Source organism: Penaeus monodon, chromosome 3, assembly GCF_015228065.2.
Source record: "Penaeus monodon isolate SGIC_2016 chromosome 3, NSTDA_Pmon_1, whole genome shotgun sequence".
NCBI classification, from domain to species: domain Eukaryota; kingdom Metazoa; phylum Arthropoda; class Malacostraca; order Decapoda; family Penaeidae; genus Penaeus; species Penaeus monodon.
Window position 1 is genome coordinate 4,072,345 of NC_051388.1, and position 20,000 is coordinate 4,092,344.

The window sequence follows — 20,000 nt, forward strand, 5'->3', positions numbered from 1 at the left end:
GTGAAGGTCTTATACGGTTGGGTTTTGTGGTTGGTGCGTGGGTGCGGGTGCAGGTTGGGTTGGCTGGGCTGGGTAGAGTCCGGTTTTATCTGGTTGTTTTATGGTTGGGTCGTGGGGTAGGTGCAAGTTAGGGTTGGGATTCAGGTTGGATTCAGGTTGGGTTAGATGGGATTTGTGTCTGGGCGGTGGATTAGGTGCGGGTTAGACTGGAATTTGTGAGTGCTAGATGACATTAGTTTTGTAGTTTGTGATTGGTAGATTATTTTATATATATATATATATATATATATATATATATATATATATATTTACTGTTTTCGGTGGTATTTCGAAATAACGTTAATCGGTAATGAAAGTTTTATATATATATATATATATATATATATATATATATAACATATATAACAGCAATGATGATGAGATATTGAATGCAGTAATAATAATAATAAGGATAATGATAATATCATCATCAAAACCACTACCCACCACCATCATTATTACAATCACCATCATTATTACAATCACCATCTTTACAATCACCATCACTGTTACAATCATCATCATCTTCCTCTTCTTTTTCCCCAGAACTCAGCGATCATATCCTGCCAGTAATAAAAATCTTGTACAAACTCTACAAAGTCTCTGACATCATGACGTCATATACAACGAAGACAAAGAAATGGTGGCATATGGAAAATAGAGCGATGTATGAGGTAAAGTCATGCTGGAAAAAAAAAAAAACATAATATATACGGTGAAATATGGGGATTGGGAAATGGCTATTTGATGAAATTTGTGCTTGTGTGTCTGAGTGTGTGTGTGTGCGTGTGTGTGTGTGTGTGTGTGTGTGTGTGTGTGTGTGTGTGTGTGTGCGTGTGGTGTGTGTGTGTGTGTGTGTGTGTGTGTGGAGTGTGTGTGTGTGTGCGTGTGTGTTAGAAAGAGAGGGGGGGAGAGGTGTAGTATGTGTCGTCGTTTGTGTATGTGTGTGTGTGTGTTTGCTTGTTGGTGTGTGCATGTATGTGTGTGCACACAGGTGTGTGTTTGTTCTACTTATGAGAATATGGGTATATGTTTGGTTATTTGCAATTGTTTGTATGTGTGTTTGCGCGCATATTTATAAGTCAGTGCGTGTGTTCGTGTGTGCTTTTCCTTATGTGCATGTATTTGTCACTTGTTGGTGTGTGCGTTTGAGTTCACAGGGATAATATTGTACACAATATTATCCCTTAATGCTATCGCTTCAACACGTTCTAAAGTATAAACGCACTTTACATACGGCAGCATTCTCCCATTGAATCGGTAAGGAGTGGCACCATTGACCTCCCAGGAAAGCTGTGTTTGCTAGCCCTCCACTGCTCTCAGATGGGTGAGTCACAAAATTCATAGACGAATCGAATCATTATATACACTCGTTTGATACAAAGACAGTTCGAATCATTTGACGGAATGTTTCGATACAAAGACAATTCGAACAACTTACTACACTGTTTCGATACAGAGACTGTTCGAATCATTCTGTGCTTCGATGCAGAGACAATTCGAACAATATTCGATGCACCAATCATTACACTTTCTGTCTCTTACAGCTTGCAAGTGCTTGTGCTATGCAATGGTGACTATATCTAACCTTACTTGGGTGATCTATCCTCTGGTGGGGTTGAGGTGGACTGTCAACTTCTGTATCTACTTCTTCAGACGAAGTTTCAAAAGATTCGGATCTCCGGGCGCAGAAATTAGTCGAACGCTCACGGCGATAATAATTGGTGAGATTGTTTTTTTTCTCCATCTTCTATCTTTTTATTTTAGTCTGAAGGTGTTTTATTACAGTTATTTTCTATTTTAAGAAATGAATAAATTTCTTTGAGGTTTTGATATCAGGGTTAATATATGTATATATACATACAAATATGTGTATACACACATATACAACTAAATATATAAATATGTATATAAATATATATATTTGTGTGTGTGTATATATATTATACATACATACATACATATATGTATATATATATATACATATATATATATATATATATATATATATATATATATATATATATATATATATATATATATATATATAAAACTTTTCAGGTGGAATCGAACTCTTCACACGTTTCACGACCACGAAAGGAAATCAGCTGATCTACACTGTCCTCTTCCACTTCTTGGATGGCGTCGAGGTCCTCACTGCCTTTTTTCTGCCGCAATTTGGCAGTGCACTATCTCCTCCAGCTTCTGTTAATGACACTCTAACAACCACTGCCACTTCAGGAGAAATACCTTCAGTAGCAGGAACTTCAGTAGCGCCCGCCACTACTGTTTCAACCACAAAGTCGCCTATTCACGATGCTGTAGGTGATCATCTTTCTGTAAGTATGGGAGGAAATGAGACATTTCCCTGTACGGAATTTTTAATTACAAGCACGCACGCACGCACACACACACGCACACACACACATACATACTCACACATACTCACACACACACACACACACACACACACACACACACACACACACACACACACACACACACACACAATCACACATGTATCTGTACCCCAACATGTGTATACCAATTTTTGCAAACCTACAAGCTCGCATTCCTACAGAATCACAAAAATATAACAACAATAAAAGCACATAAATATAACTGTCCCTACATATGAAGCATATGCACTTCTACAATCTACAAGCACACATTTATCCCGAGAGTATCACAACAGTATAAGCACATATCTCTGTACTCGAATATGTGCATGTGTTCCTGCAAAACCTAGAAACACATATAATCCAACACTCACACATTCCATCACATCACAACAATGAAACAAGATATAGCATCTGTTCGGATTTTCACATGCACCTCTAACCACGGCCCTTGCAGAACCCCAAGTACATCCTCCTGTCCCTGTGGATCCTCGCGATGGCGACTCGTGCCTTCTATTACACCATTCTTCACCCGAGTCTTCCTACGCTCTCCTTTCCCTGCTGTTCGAAGGATCAAGCAGAAGAGAGAGTACAAACAGAAGAGAGAGTGCAAGTAGAAGAGGAAGTTGAATTGAATGAGAGGGTTTAATGTTTTTAAAAGTGTTGTTGTTGGCTTTTCTGTCTCCGTTTCTCGAGCTCCCTTTCTCTCTCTCTCTCTCCTCACTATCTTTCTCTTTCCCTTTCATCTCTCTCTCTTTCTCTCTCTCTCTCTCTCTCTCTCTCTCTCTCTCTCTCTCTCTCTCTTTCTCTCTCTCTCTCTCATTCTCTTTTGGTGTGTGGGATGTTTAGGAAGTGGTCAAGGTAATTTTGTGGAAATATATTATCCTGTGTATCTATCTTATGTCTTATATTATCCTGATTGGTTATATATTATATATCTTATGTCAATCTTTTATATAGATATTCCTGGCACTTTGCCATCATCATCTAGTCTTTATACAATTTTGACGGCCTATGATTTTATGAATACATACACGAATCTGCATACATTGGGAAAGTCAAACCTAGATACGGTAGTGGGCGAGTCTATCGTAGATAGACATGTGGGTTGAGAACCACCAACAATGATTATCTAACCAACTACTCCCCTGGGAAGGATCATGGGTCAGCCACCCCGGTATAAAGACCCAGTCAACTACATGATGTCAACATGGCTCCAGGTAGTTCGTCAAACACCACTTCAGTGATGGCACGAATATGATGACTTATTTTATGAATATCATGTCTATTATGTCATGTAGATATATCTTATCAATACCTCCTGCAGAGATTATTTAGTCTAAACCAGTAACTCTAAGTTTTGATTTTGTATGCCAAATAAAAGCTTATTCACGTGTGTATGACTTAAAAAAAAAAAAATTCCCTATATGACAAGAAGGAAAATCTGAGGTCTCTTTTTCCGGGTTGACTAATCGGTTTAGTGTTTATTGAATGAAATTTGTGCATTTTATATATCCTTCAGGAATTAACTTAGAGAATTCCATGCTCACTCTATTAGAATCAAAGAAGAAGGAATTTATTTATATTTTATTTTTTTATTATGTGGGGGTAATAATAATAATAAAAAAAAACGGTTCGTGTTTTACATCTTTTTCTCCATTCTTTCTCTCTGTTATAATAGTCTTTTGAGGGACGTGAGTTTTTTGAGATTTCAAGGCAAAGCAGAGGCGAAAAAAAGGGTCATGTCTTCGACAGTTTTATTTGGACTTCTTTTTGTAGGTAAAAGAAAATGACATTTTTCGTAAATCAATTATTATTATTATTATTATTATTATTATTATTATTATTATAATTATTATCATTATCATCATCATTATTAATATTACCACTTTTATTATTATTATCATTGGTACTTTTATTATCACCATCATTATTAGCATTATTATTTTCATTATCATCATCACCATTATCATCAAATTCGTTATTGCTGTTATTATTATTATTATTATTATTGTTATTATTATCATTATTTATATTATCATTTTCATTATCATTATTATCATCATTATTATCATCATCATCATTATTATTATTGTTATTATTATTATTATCATTATTATTATTATTATCATTATCATTATTATCATTATTATTATTACTATTATTATTATCATCATCATAATCATCATCATCATCATCATCATCATCATCATCATCATCATCATCATCATCATCATCATCATCATCATCATCATCATCATCATCATCATCATTATCATTTATTTATTATTATTATTATTTTTGTGGGGGGGTTACACTCGGTTAATAACTAAACAAATAATTCTGCAAAGTTTTATTACCATAATATATCGAAGGGAGGAAGCCGCCCTGCCCTGAGATGTGATGTAGAACAAGTTTCAACAAAAAAACACTAGAATAAAGATTTATATTTTATGTTATATATCTATAGAGTTCAGAAGATATTTTTTTTTGTGTTTTTTTTCCGTCATGTAGATTATTATTTACCTTTTTTTCATATAATTTATTGATTTTTTTAAAGGTTATTTTTCATAATTATCTCACATCTATACAAGAGAGTTAATGATATGCGTAGAGAGGTTGGAAATAAGCTGTTAACACACTGATAAACTGGAAGGCCCTGGGGTGAACAGCAAGCAATGTTTTGGCCAGATGAGTGAAAGCACAAAAGAGGATTTATAACGCTGATTTTATTTTTCAATATATATTTTTTTTAATATAAAAAAATCGATTTTTTAAATGATTTTTTTTTTCACATAGGACATAATTTTTTTTTTTTAAGTAGATTAATTATCGACTATATTACCACCATACATCCAGCAATGATAACTTTAGAGGAATTGTGCTTTTAACAACCTGCATACATCACTTTTGACATCCTTTGTGGGTAACATTATGAAGTCAATTGCAAAGACGATTGAGATTACAAAAGAGAGCTGTAGCACTGCGATAAACATATTATTATACAATGGTTCATTGAATTTTGAAAGTTTAAATAAAGACAGTGTTGAAAGAAAAGAAACAGAACTAAGAAAGAGATAAAAGAAAATGGTGGAAGGGAAATGAGTAATGAATATGAGTGAAAAACAAAGGGAGGCATATCAGACATACATGTAATAACCATAATTCGTGTTATCAAATTTTAATGTCTAAACTGAATACATGTTCTTTAACTGTAAATCGATTAAATCTTAATCTGCAAACTGAATAGATTTTCTTTAACCATAATTCGTGAAATAAAGTTTTAATCTGGAAATCGAATAAAATTTCTTCAGTTACAATGCAGCTAAGCTCTTCATGATATTTGACTGAATGTGATGCCATCTTTATTACCTTAAAATGTATCATGCACACGACATTTATAACATTATAGCCTATTAGAGGAAATAGATAATGACGATGATGAAAAGAAAACAATAAGATATAAATAAAAGATAAGAGGAAGCAAGAAAATCTGGAAAATAGAAGAAAAAGAAAGAAAAAAAGAAAATCTGGAAAACGATATGTAATTTTTTTTTATGATTACAAATTATCTATTGATTTGAAATATAAAGCTTACTGTTCTATATAATTGCAATCGAAAGAGAAGATGGAAGTGAAATAAGGGAAAAAAATAATAAAAAGGAAGGACAGAAAGACAAAATAAAATTATTCTTAATGGACTGACTAAATTTATCAAAGCATTATTACCTTAATTGCCAAAATATTCATAAAAATCGATTGAATAAGACTTTCAGGACATACTATTAAAGACTGAGAGAAAACGGGAATAATTGCGTCTCATACCACAAATTTATCTTTTTTTTTTGTTTGATTTGATAAATATATACAAGGATGAATGATTATGATGATGGTGTGTGTTTGTTTGTATACGTGTGTTTGTGTTTGTGTTTATTTAAGGGTGTTTTTATTTGTGTGTTTCTGTTGTGTGTGTTGTGTGTGTGTGTGTGTGTGTGTGTGTGTGTGTGTGTGTGTGTGGCGCGCATGTGTGTGCGTGCACGCTTGTATTTGCGTGCATGCGTTTGTTCTATGTATGTACATGCGTGTGTATATACGTGTATACGTACATATGTGTGTATATGTGCATATACCAATGAACATGTGAACCAAATACGTATTCACAGCATAAAAACAATCAAAAAACATAACAAATAAAATCCAGAACACCTGCGTTATGTAAAACCAGCTAGATTCGCCTACGAGAGTCGGTTTTAATGAAGAGAGAGGCGTGAGCGTGGGACTACTCTATATCATGGGAGATTAAGAGTTTGGATACAACATGAAGGCAAATTTTCGGAAATGTGCTTGTTGGAAATACGGAATTTGTCATAGAAATCGATTTTTTTCTTCTTTATGTTAAGGGTCGTTCTATTTAGCAAATATTCTTACGCGTCTTTGAGCCACAGATCCAACAAACAGATTTTTCATTCGGTATTAACAGACATCGTAATCTCCAGAGAGTATATATATATAAAAAAAATAATAGTAATGTAGTCACCTTGGAGAATATTTCTTTAATTGATTATAGAACCGTAAAAAGAAAGAAAAAGAAAGAAAGAAAAGAAAAAAAGAAGAAGAAAGAAAAGAAAAGAAAAAATAAAACATATATGTATATATATATATATATATATATATATATATATATATATATATATATATATATAACCACAACGAAATGTTCTAACAGTCTTAAAAAATTGTCTTCTATTTTTTTTTTTCGTAAAATGATAACAAAAAATTAAAAGATTTTTCTTGATGATCTGTCGTGACGTCATCAAAGACTGGTAGGAGAGAGAAAGACAGAGAGAGAGAGAAAGAAAAAATAGAATAACAAATAAGGAAAAAAGATAAAAATGTATATACGAAAGAGAGAAAGAGAGAAAAAAAGGTTGCTTTTTTATCGTCCTTTCTCTCTGTCTCTCTCCTTTTTCTTTCATATTATCTCTTCTCTATATTTCTCTCTCTCTCTCATTTTTTTCTTTTTCTTATTATCCTTTGTCTCTCTCTCTTTCCCATTTTCCTTGGTATTATCCTTATCTCTTTCTTTCTCTCTCTGTTTTTTACATAATTTTTTTTCTTCTCTTTCTTTTTCCTTCATTTACCCTTTCTCATTTTTTCTCTCTTATTTATTCCTTCATATTTTCCTTTTTTTCGTCTTTCTTTCCCTTTTTCCTTCATATTACACTTTCTCTCTCTCTCTCTCTCTCTCTATCTCCTTTTCTCACTCCTTCATCGTTCGCGGCCTCGGTCTTCTACGTTTTCTCTGTCTCCTTCCTTTATCTCTTCTCTCTTTTTTCTTCACATTATCCTTTCTCCCTCGGTTTCCTTTTTTCTTTCACATTGCCCTTTCCCTCTCTCTCTCTCTCTCTCTCTCTCTCTTCTCTCTCTCTCTCTCTCTCTCTCTCCTTTTCCTCTCAATCCCTCTTTTCTTCATCTTACCTCTTTCTCCTTTTCCTTCACGTCTCTCTTTCCCTCTCTCTCTCATCCTCTCTTCCCTTCCCTTCCTCTTCTCTCTCTCTCTTCCCTTTTCTCTCTCTCTTCTCCCCTTCTCCTCTCTCTCTCTCTCTCTTCCCTTCTCTCTCTCTCCCTCTCTTCCCTTCTCTCTCTCTCTCTCTTCCCTTCTCTCCCCTCCCCTCCCCTCCCTCCCGCACCACTCACGGCCTCGGAAGGCAGGACGGGACCCGATCCGACCACCTCCCCCCCTCGAGGCAGGTGAGGGTCTTCTGGCCGTGGAGAACGAAATCGTCGCTGCACGTGTAGGTGACGCTGTCGTTGATTGGGTAATAGAACTTCACCTTGCTCATGGTGCCCGAGATGATGATGCCCGGGTACGTGCAGGCTTGGGAACCTTGGGGGGTGGGGGGGGGGAGGGGGGGGTGAGAGGGTGGGTGGGGGAGGGTGGGGGTGGAGAGAGAGGAGTGGTGGGGGAGTGGGGTGGAGGGTGGGAGAAGGAGGGTAGGGGGGAAGGAAGGGTGGAGAGGAGGGATGGGGTGGAAGGAAGGTGGAGCAGGAGGAGAAGGAATCGGAGAAGAGGTTAGTGGGGGGGGGGAGGGGGTGGAGAGATAAAGTGTGTTTATTATATGCTGGATATTCTAGCTTTCCTCCCTATCTCTCTATATTTGTTATACTCTCTTATATCTCACTCTATATTTATCTATTCATCTATCTATCTACATATTTCACATAATCGAAAAACAAACATGCAAAAGTTTTAATAAAATCTTCAACTTTCAACTCTCTCTCTCTTTTAATTTTTTTCTTCATATTATTCTATTTCTCTCTCTCTCTCTCTCTCTCTCTCTCTCTCTCTCTCTCTCTCTCTCTCTTTCTCTCTCTTTCTCCTCCTTTCCTTCAAATTATTCCTTCTTGCTCTCTCTCCTTTTTTCATCATTCTTTCTCTCTCATCCTCATATTCACATAAAAAATCCTCATATGGATTGCAGAATAAAAGGAAAACAGACAGTAAGAAAATGTTTATCCTACAACGAACGCAAACACAGTGTACACAAAGATGAAAAGGAAAACATCCACAATAAAAAAATGAAATTAAATCGCGACGTTTCGAACTCGCCGAGAGATCCTTATCAAACAGATAGATAATCCATTTCGCTTATTTATCCATCTGACGAGGAAAGTTCGAAACGCCATCGATTTAATTTACTATCACATTGTGGCTTATTTATCTTCCACCTTCGTATACACGTTACTGTGCTTGAGTCCATAATAAGATAAACATTACTCACTGGGGGGTATTTATATCACACTTTCGTACACAGTGTTTGTGCTCATAATAAGATAAACATTACTCACTGGGGGGTATTAATCACACTTCGTACACAGGGTTGTGCTCATAATAAGATCAAAAACTACATTCGGAACCTGGTGGACCACTCGCCATCTCCTGACACACGAGGATCGGTGGCCCTCCATCAGTAACCGAATGACACTTGACCTTGCACGTCACCAGCGTGTGGGGTCGAGGGCCGGTCAGCTCGCCGTGGAGGGGGGGCTCCAGCGGCGCGCACTCGATCTCTGTGTGATGGAGAAGCTGAGACTTTGGGAAGTTTTGATTCTTTTTTGAGTTTGGGAAGTTTTGAAGTTGTTGTTTTTTGAGTTTGGGAAGTTTTGTTTATTTATTTATTTATTATTATTATTATTATTATTATTATTATTATTATTATTTTTATTATTATTTTTTTTTTATTATTTTTTTTTTTTTTAGGAAGTTTTGACTTTTTATTTCTGAGTTTGGGAAGTTTTGAGTGTGAAGTTTTGGATTTTTTTTAGTATTGAATGTTTTTTTTTTTTTTTGGAATTTTTTGGCTTTGAGATTTTTAGTTTGGTTTTATTATTTTTTTTGAGTTTGGACGTTTTTGGTTTTGATTTTTTCTTATTCTGAAGTTTTAGATTTTTAGGTTTTTATTTAAAGTTTATAACATTTTTTTTTCCAATTTCTATCTTAGTATTCATTCTCGAAAAATTCTTTAAGACTTTACGTTTACAAAAAAGTAAAAAGCGAAGAGAGGAGAAGAGAAGGAAAGAGAGAGCAAGAGAGACTGAAAAAGAGAAACGAAGAAGAAAGAAAGAATAACAAGAGAAAAAGAAAAGAAAAGAAGAAAAATAGAGTAAATAAAACAACAAGAAAGTAAGTCCCCCCCCCCAAAAAAAAAAAAAAAAAAAACACGAGAGAAAAAAAAAATAGCAACAACAACTGAAATATTAAATAAAAAAAAAAACAAATCAAATGAAAAACAAAACAAAACCAATAAACCAAAACAAAATAAAAGAAAATAGAATACGAAATCAAACATTAAAAAAGAAGGAAAGAGAGAAAAGAAAAAACACAACAATATTCACAGTTCTGAAATGGCACTCACTCCTGCAGGCGGGCGATGCGTCCGACCACTTTCCCGAAGGCAGGCACTTGATTCGCCCCGGGCCCTGTAGCGTGTAGCCCGACTGGCAACTGAAGGTGACGATGGAGTTGAGTTTCGTGGCTCCCTTTGGCTCGTAGGAAGGGGTGTGGGGGTCCTTCGTTGCAGAGAGAGGAGGGAGGGAGGGGCAGTCCACTTCTGCAAAGGGGGAGGGGCGATGAGAGGCGTTTTAATGCGGTTGTTTTGGTGTTGGTACGTATCTGGTTTATATTGCTTTTTTTATCGATGGATATTTCGTTTCCATGCCTTTTTGAATATGAGGATCGTAAACATACACATACACACACACTTAAAACACACACACACACACTCAAAACACACACACACACACACACACACACACACACATACACACACACACACACACACACACACACACCCATCCCCACCCATCCAAACTCATCCCTACCTACACACACACCCCACCCAAACCCATCTATCCCCACTCACTCACCCACCCACACCCATCCCCACCCACCCACACCCATCCCCACCCACCCACACCCATCCCCACCCACCCACACCCATCCCCACCCACCCACACCCATTCCCACCCACCCACCCACCTACTCCACCCATCCCCAGCCACACACCCACCAACAACTTACGTCTAATATCAATAGCAACAGTATGCGAATGCCCCGTGGGGGTAATGCACGTGTAATCGCCTGTATCCCCGACGTTAGTAGTGTAGAGAGCCAAGCGGTACTCCAGCTGAGGATCTCGCATTGCATCCGTTGTCCAGCCGGTCCAGTACTTCCTGTTGGGGAGAGGCAGACTATGGTAGAGGAACCATGAAGAGAGAAAGGAATTGTGAGGAGAGAGGGAGAGGGATTATGAAGAGAGAGAGAGAGAGGGAGAGGGATTAAGAGACAGGGTAATTATGAAGAGAGGGAGAAGAATTGTGAGGAGGGAGAGAGAGGGATTATGAAGAGAGAAAGGAAATGTGAAGAGAGAGAAGGGAATTATGAAGAGAGAAAGGAATTGTGAGGAAAGAGAGAAAGGAATTATTAAAAGAGGGTAGTTAGGAAGACAGAGAGAGGAATTGTGAAGAGGAAGAGGAATTAAGAGAGATGGTAATTATGAAAAGAGCGAGAGTAATTATGAAAAGAGAGAGAGAGAGAGCGTAATTATGAACAAAGATGAATCAGAGAGAGAGGACGTACGAGAGAGATTGATTATGAGGAGAGAGAGCAGTTAAGAGAGAGGGTAATTATTAAGAGAGAGAGAGAGAGAGAGAGAGAGAGAGAGAGAGAGAGAGAGAGAGAGAGAGAGAGAGAGAGAGAGAGAGAGAGAGAGAGAGAGAGAGAGAGAGTAAGTATGAAGAGAGAGAGAGTGGTCATTAGGAGCAGGGTAATCATGAAAGTTATTAAGCATTCGGTGGTATGTTGATGATTTTAGTTTCATTGTGCTTTATTTTATATTTCCTTTATTTATTACATAATTTCTTTATCAATAATTGGTTTTACATTTAGGCTTGAGAAACAGAGGTGTATTTCTTATGTACTATTTTGTTATTATTATTGTTATTTTAAAAAATCTACAGTTTATAATAACAGACTTTTAATTATGTTATTATTAATTACTTATTGTCAACCAGACTACGAAAACAAAATGAAAGCTACAAGTCTATTTATAGATCTGTTATTATAGGAATATATCCCAGTACAACCAGTTTTACATAATTAGATCGATACACATATTGATAAAAAAAACTAAACTACACGATAGATCATTTATAAGACTCTAAGAACAAACAGACACAAAATTACTTTGTGCAAGAAGACAAAGCTTATCTTGTGAATAGAAAACGTCGAATATTTAAGAACAGTATGCGTTTCGTAGAAATTATTAATATGCTTTTTAATTTTTTTTTTATGTTTTCATTTTAAAGATTTAGTGTTTTCTCATCCTATGTATGTGATTTTTTTTTTTTATTATTCAAGTTTGTTTCATAATGTTTCGTATAACTAAACCAAGAACTTGAATAGTCTTCTAAATGTTTAATGATTAGTGAACAACATACACTAATAAGAGGCTTGATCTTATTCAGAATAAAAAAAAAAAAATCTGTGATATTGCGATAATACTTGTTATAAATGTATAATGATTAGTGAACAGAATACATTAATAATAGGCTCGATTTTATTGAGAATTAAAAGAAAAACAAAGGCATTTCTCTGTAATATTGCGATAGTACTTGTCATAAATGTATAATGATTAGCATACACTAATATTCGATTCGATTTTATTCATAATTAAAAGAAAAACATATATTTCTCTGTGCTATTGCTTTGAATATCATACATACTCCTTCACGAACGGCCATCAAACTGTAACATACATATTACACAAATGACAAAATATTCTACACGTATTTACGGACGATATACAATAACATTCGTAAATTGTCACAGCCGATTCACGGTTTACAATTCTAGAGCACTTTGTTAACAAACGATAACCTTTGTTAAGTGAAAAATCTATGAATGAGAATGAATAACTCCCAAAGCGAGATGAATGAAGTGTATGCAGATTATAATCCCTTCCTTTGAGATATAAATTGAATAAACTGAATACTATGCATCAAGCTTCTCCAGATATTTCATCTTGCTAAGAGAAAATGATTCATTTTCAATTCATTATTTTCCTCAACGATTATCGCAATGTACTCGGACCACATGAAAAAAAAAAAAAAAATCTTACCAGCATTTTGTTAATTTTCGACATTTCATATTAAACTTCCTGTGTTTGTAATTGCTGCATGAGAAGATGGGGTTAGTAAGAAATTGGAAGAGAGGGGGAGAAAATAGGTATTTAACAAAGCTACGAAATAATAGGCAGTATAAATAAAATCAATAAATAATGAAATGAATAAATAGATAAGGAGATAATTGAATGAATAGGTGATTAGATAAATAAAAGGAAATATCCAGGATTGGAAAATCCAGCATCGGATCTCATTATTTTTTTCTATAGAATTAAAAAAGACTTGAGTTATAGCCTATTAATTCTGTAAACATAAAATCTCCTGGATAAAAAGATAAAAATATGTACAATAAAATATGATAAGAATAAAAATAAGATCCAGAGCAAATGACATCCTTTGGAGTGCAGAAAGCAAGAAGAAAATATAATGAATTTTAAGCTGCTCCAACTACAAGAAAATAAACGAGCCAAATCTTATAAAAAAATGAACAAGTCCCCCCTTTAACATATACAAAATCGGTTTTCTCTTATAGTTTGCGTTGCAAGCTTATTCTCCAGATGACTTTCAACATAGTCAACATTAGCATTTCGTGTCTTAAACGTGAACTTGACGAAGCTATGTGCAATAGAATAACTTTCATTTCCTGGCAAGTGTTCGCTCGCAGTTAAGGTAAATGAGAAATTTTCCTTTAAGACGTAATGCAAAGAGTATGCAACAATAATCAAGATCGGATATTTTCATTTTGTCGATTTCAAGGTGTCTCCTGCAATGAAAAATGGTGCAATTCATAATTAGAGAGAGAGAGAGAGAGAGACAGAGAAAAAGAAATAGACAGATAGACAAACAGACAGACAGATAGATAGACAAATAGATAGATAGAGAGAGAGATAGATAGATAGGCAGATAGAGAAAGAGAGAGAGAGAGAGAGACAGAGAAAAAGAAATAGACAGATAGACAAACAGACAGACAGATAGACAGATAGATAGACAAATTGATAGATAGAGAGAGAGATAGATAGATAGGCAGATAGAGAAAGAGAGAGAGAGAAAGCTACACCGAGAGGAAGAACAACAGAGAAAGGAAGACAGAAAACAAGAAAGAAAAGACGATAAAAAAAATGGATAACGACCGATGAAAGAAGAAGCAGAAGAAAGGAAAAGAAAAACACAGAAGAAACGAAAAAAAGTAGACTAAGAAAAGAAGAAGAAAAAAGAGAGAAAAAACAACAACAACAACAACAAAACAAAAACATCAACAAGAAGAAAGAAACCAACAACAATCCACCACCACCACCAAAAAAAAAAAAAAAAAAAAAGGAAAAAAAAGGAAAAAAGTCCACCCGCTCGGCCCTCACCCGTGCGCATGAGAGACGTTCCACCTCGGCGTCCCGTATTTCCTCATCCACAGGCACTCGAGGTAGAGCTGCGTGCCCGGATAGGCCAGGAGTCTGCCGTCGTTGGTCTGGGCGATGGGGCCGTCCTTGTGGCGGAAGAGGATGGTTGGAGGCCGGTCGACTGCAGGCGGAGGAGAGGGAGAGGGTGAGAGGGTGAGGGGGTGAGGGGGTGAGGGGGTGAGGGGGTGAGGGGGTGAGGGGGTGAGAGGGTGAGAGGGTGAGAGGGGAAATTGGTGGTGTTAGGTTGGTTGGTTTCCTTGAAAATATTGGAAGTTTTCGTTTTGATTTTCGTTTGATTTGGCGTTGATAGTTGGGTGTTTTGTGTGGGTTTTGTGTGTGTGAACATATATTTATATACATACCACACACACACACACACACACACACACACACACACACACACACACACACACACACACACACGCACACACACAAAACACAACCACACAAACATATATATATATATATATATATATATATATATATATATATATATATATATATATACATATACACATATTTTCTGTCAACTTACTGAATACTGAAGACATATTTATTTTCTTATATTATAATTACTTTGATATTATGAAATATACCAAAAAAATCGATATGATTGATAATATAGAAAGAAATTGATTGGAAAGCAACAGCACACGCACACACACACACACACACACACATACACACACACACACACACACACACACACACATACACACACACACACACACACACACACAACACAAACTCCACCAACTGAAAAAAAGATCATAACATACGTGCATACTCATGTTCTCTATTCAGGCTAAAACAACTGGGTTTTTCTCCCGTCCACTGTCCGTTGACGCACACCCTTCGTACAGACCCGATCAGTTTGTATTTCCCGATGTCCACGCAACGAGACACCTGGAAAAATAGTGGTAATTAGTTTTTTTTAAAGACTGGGGTAAAAGTTATGTTCAACAGAAAACGGGAAGTGTGATAAAAGCGATGTTCAACAGAAAACGGGAATTGTGATAAAGGTAATGTTCAACAGAAAACGGAAAGTGTGATAGGTGATGGTTATCATATTCACGAGGTAATGAAGAGTCACATATATATTCATACGTATACACACATACATATGTGTATATGAGTGCGTGTATGTGTGTGTATGTATAAAGAGAGAGAGAAAATAAGATAAATATGAGAAAGGGACAGACAAACATAGACTGGAAAAGAGAGACAAGAACCTGCATGAACAGACGACACTGAGAATACGGAGAAAAAGATAAGGAGGAGGAGGAGGAGGAGGAGGAAGAAGAAGAAAGAAGAAAACAAAAGAAGAAGAAGAAGAAGAAGAAGAAGAAGAAGAAGAAGAAGAAGAAGAAGAGGATGAAGAAGAAGAGGAGGAAGAGAAACGGACAGACAAACATAGACTGAACAAGAGAGACACAAGATAGACAGAGAGAAGAGTAGATGTATATCTATACATCACTCTCGCCATTCACAAACCTCTACCCCCCCACCCACCCACCCAATCCCCCCTACATTCCCTCCACTCATTCCCCCTCCTCCTCCACACCCTCCGCCCCCCCCCTCCAACACCCACCCCAACCCACCAACTCGGCGCCGGGCTGGAACTCCACCACCTCGCCCTCGACCTCGCCCTCGACCTCGCGATCGTCGTAAAAGGTGACGAGGTGAGGCTCCGACTTCCGCCACAAGCAGGAGGTGTTCCCGACGTCGGGCGCCTCGTGCCCCGCCGACACGCGACACGTGGAGGGTGACCTTTGACCCAGCCACGACCCGTCCTCGCACCGGATCGTCCAGCTGGTCTTCTCGCCGATGGTGTTGGAGATGCAGTTGAAGGTTATCTCGGTGCCCGACGGGAATCTGGGAATGGAGGAGGGAATGTAGTTGGAATTTGGGAATAGAGGAATACGGGAATGACCTGGTAAGCAGAGTTAAATCTGGGAATCAATTAATCGACTGTATTACAGAATCTGCTGATTCGAGAAGGAATAGTACTAGAAAAGCTGGGAAATTGTGAAGGGGATGTTATGTAAAATCTGAGAACTGAGGGAATGTTTGTGTAATCTATGAAACTGAGTAAGAACTATACAGTAACATAAGACATGTGAATTGAAAGTAAATTTAAATGAAAATTAAGGGGAGAAAATACAACAGATGGGATATAAAAATGGCCGATGTAGTAAGAAATCTGAGAACTGAGGGAGCGTTTGTGTAATCTTTGAACTGAGTAAGGACTATGCAGTAACCTAAAATGTGTGAACTGAAGGCAAATTTAAATGAAAATTGAGGGAGGGGGGGTTGTAACAGGTGGAAGGTAAAAATGGCAGAAATAAAAAAAAATCTCATGACTTCACGATAAAAAAGTGAGATTGCAATAAGAATGAATTAAGTTCTTTACGAAGATAAGAATGATATCAAATCCATGAAGATAAGACGGAGTTATAGCTTACTGCCTGAAGATAAGGCTGCGAGAAATCTCACGTCACAAAAACACCACAAAAGAAAAGAAAAGAAAAGAAAAAACACTCACCCCCGTCCCACCCCCATCTACCCCCACCTCCCCTAACCTCCTCCCCACACTACCATCACCTCTCACCTCCTCCCCCCACCCCCTCCCATCCACCACCATCCCTCCCCCCTACCCACCACCCTCACCCCCAACCCTCACCTCCCCACCACCACCCCACCCCTCACCTCCTCCTCCCTCCCCCACCCCTCACCTCCTCCCCCCCAATCCTCCCTCCACACCCCCAACCATCACATCCTCCCCCACTACCCCTCCCCACTTCTCACCTCCTCCCCCCACCCCCCCCCGCCAACCCTCACCTCCTCCTCCCCACCCCCACCCCTATCCCACCCCCAATCCTCACCTCCCCCCACACCCCCAACCCTCCCCTCCTCCCCCACCACCCCTCCCCACCCACGCCCACCCCACCCGCACCCCTCACCTCCGCTCATCCCTCTGCACGGGCTGCCCGTTCTTGAAGATCGCTGTGCCATGGACCCTCGCCGGGGGACTGCATGACGTCTGGTGGTTAGTCAGGAAGTCAATGCCGGTGATGTCAGCTCCGAGGGTCAGGTCACCTTCGCTGTAGGACATCGCTGCGGAGGACAGAAGGGGGGGGAGGGTGCCAGGGTTATCGTTCGTGTTATCCTTGTTGGTGGTGCTGTTCTGGTGCGGTTGTTGTGTTTGTTATTATTAATAAAAAAAAAAAAAAAAAAAAAAAAAAAAAAAAAAAAAAAAAAAAAAAAATATATATATATATATATATATATATATATATATATATATATATATATAATATATATATTGGTTTTGTTTTTATTATTCTTACTTTTATTATTAGCGTTATCACTATTACTTTTGTTATTGTTATAATAATAATATTATTAATAATAATAATTATTATTATCATTATCTACTACTGCTGCTATTATTATTATTATTATTATTATTATTATTATTATTATTATTATATGTTTTGTATTATTATTATCGTTGTTATTATCTTTGCTATTGTTATCATCATGATGATAATGATAATAATGATAATGATAATATTGATAAGGATGATAACAATGATGATAATAGTAAGTCATAATTCTTATTATCATCATTACTATCACCATCAACATTATCATTACTCCTACTACTACTACTACTATTATTATTATCATTATTAGTATTATTATTATTATTATCATTATTATATCATTTTATTATCATTATTATCTTTCTTCATATTATTATTACTATTATTATTATCATTATTACTACCATTATTATTATTACTACTACTGTTATCATTGCTACTACTACTATATACTATTATATTATCATCATTATTATTATCATTATCATCATTTCAATTATCACTATCGTCATTGTTCATTATCACCATCACCATTATTATCACTACTACCATCACTCTCATCATTACCACCGCCATCATCATCACAATCATCATCACCGTATCAAAACCCTCACTCAGAGCATTCCCGTTCCCGTTCCCGTTCCCCCCGTTCCTTACCACTATCCACCCTCTTCAGCGCCTTCGGCAGGTTGCTCCCGGTGTCAGTCGCCTGCGCAGGAGTGACACAAGAGGGCGTCACGGGAACCAGCTGACCCAAGTGACACGTAATCTTTGCAACATTGACAAGCCAGCCGTCATTGCAAGTGTAAGGGACAATGGATCCGTGCATGATGTGCGAGCCGACGATGAATCCGGCGGTGTAGCCTCCGTGGTCCAGCTTCGGGAGCTGGCATGGGTCTGGGGGGGGGGGTGCAATGGTAATGGTAATGGTAATTGGTAAATGGTAAATGGTAATGGTAAATGGTAAATTGTAAATGGTAATGTTAATGGTAATGGTAAATGGTAATGATGATTGGTAATGGTAATGGTAAATGGTAATAGTAAATGGTAATGGTAATGGCAATAGTTGTGGTTGTAAGGGTGTTGTAATGATGTGGTTGTTGTAGTCGTGTGTTGAAAAAGTAATGGTAATGGTATGGTTGTTGTAGCTGTAAGGGTTTTGTAATGGTAATAGTTAATGTTGTAGTCATGGTAATGGTGGATGTGGTTATTGTAGCGTTAAAGGTTATGGGTTGTAATGGTAGCTGTTTTAGCGAGAGTAGTTGTGAATGATCGGGGGTGATTGGAAATTGAATAGCGGTAGTGCTGGTAGTAATAGTTATGACGTAATGATAATGATAATAATGATGGCAATAATGATCATGTTAGAGAGAGAGAGATTGAGAGAGAGAGCGAGAGAGAGATTGAGACAGATTGAGAGAGAGAGAGAGAGAGAGAGAGAGAGAGAGAGAGAGAGAGAGAGAGAGAGAGAGAGAGAGAGAGAGAGAGAGAGAGAGAGAGAGAGAGAGAGAGAGAGAGGAGAGAGAGATTGAGAGACAGATGAGAGAGAGAGAGAGAGAGAGAGAGAGAGAGAGAGAGAGAGAGAGAGAGAGAGAGATATATATAGAGAGAGGAACAGAGGGAGGGAAGGAGGGAGGGAAAGAGGGAGGAAAGGAAGGATGGATCATGATCATGATAATGCTAATCCTAGTGATGATGATGATAATTACAACGATGATGATAATAATGATGATAATAAGAATGGTGATATATGAAATGATAATAACAATAATATTAAAAATAAATTATTAACAATATTGTGTTTTGCTTAATGATCAAATATATATTGTTTCGAAATGTACTAAAACATTACGGTATTTGTGTATATTAAACTAAACCAAAGTATAATATCCCACTGTAACCGAAGTAATATGAAAATAAATTTTGGTGGTATTCTATCTAAATTATCCGATAATATGGAAATTATACGTATATGATTATGCAAATTACGTACAAGAATCTAGATAAGATTAAAGACTATGAAAATCACACACCCAGCACTGACAAAAAAAAAAACGCGAAAGAAAGAAAGAAAGAGAGAAAAAATTGATAACAAG

General features: G+C 37.1%; 3 protein-coding genes across 3 annotated transcripts in view; 1 reads left to right on the forward strand and 2 right to left on the reverse strand.

Moving 5' to 3' along the window:
* The window catches only part of LOC119590822, an 8,304-nt gene extending 4,470 nt beyond the window's left edge, over positions 1–3,834 (forward strand). The window contains exons 5-9 of the mRNA XM_037939579.1: positions 586–713; positions 1,282–1,366; positions 1,587–1,763; positions 2,101–2,378; positions 2,896–3,834. Of these exons, the coding sequence (XP_037795507.1) occupies positions 586–713; positions 1,282–1,366; positions 1,587–1,763; positions 2,101–2,378; positions 2,896–3,087 (860 nt within the window). The 3' untranslated portion in view covers positions 3,088–3,834. The remainder of the gene's footprint in view (positions 1–585; positions 714–1,281; positions 1,367–1,586; positions 1,764–2,100; positions 2,379–2,895) is intronic.
* Positions 3,835–8,095: 4,261 nt separating this feature from the next.
* The window catches only part of LOC119584918 (locomotion-related protein Hikaru genki-like), a 54,475-nt gene continuing 42,570 nt past the window's right edge, over positions 8,096–20,000 (reverse strand). Inside the window, exon 6 of the mRNA XM_037933536.1 lies at positions 8,096–8,325. Coding sequence (XP_037789464.1) covers positions 8,132–8,325 — 194 coding nt within the window. The 3' untranslated portion in view covers positions 8,096–8,131. The remainder of the gene's footprint in view (positions 8,326–20,000) is intronic.
* Positions 10,222–20,000, reverse strand: part of LOC119590832 (CUB and sushi domain-containing protein 3-like) — a 64,327-nt gene continuing 54,548 nt past the window's right edge. The window contains 7 exon segments of the mRNA XM_037939591.1: positions 10,222–10,549; positions 11,020–11,171; positions 14,477–14,636; positions 15,295–15,421; positions 16,117–16,390; positions 17,479–17,632; positions 18,562–18,801. Of these exon segments, the coding sequence (XP_037795519.1) occupies positions 10,281–10,549; positions 11,020–11,171; positions 14,477–14,636; positions 15,295–15,421; positions 16,117–16,390; positions 17,479–17,632; positions 18,562–18,801 (1,376 nt within the window). The 3' untranslated portion in view covers positions 10,222–10,280.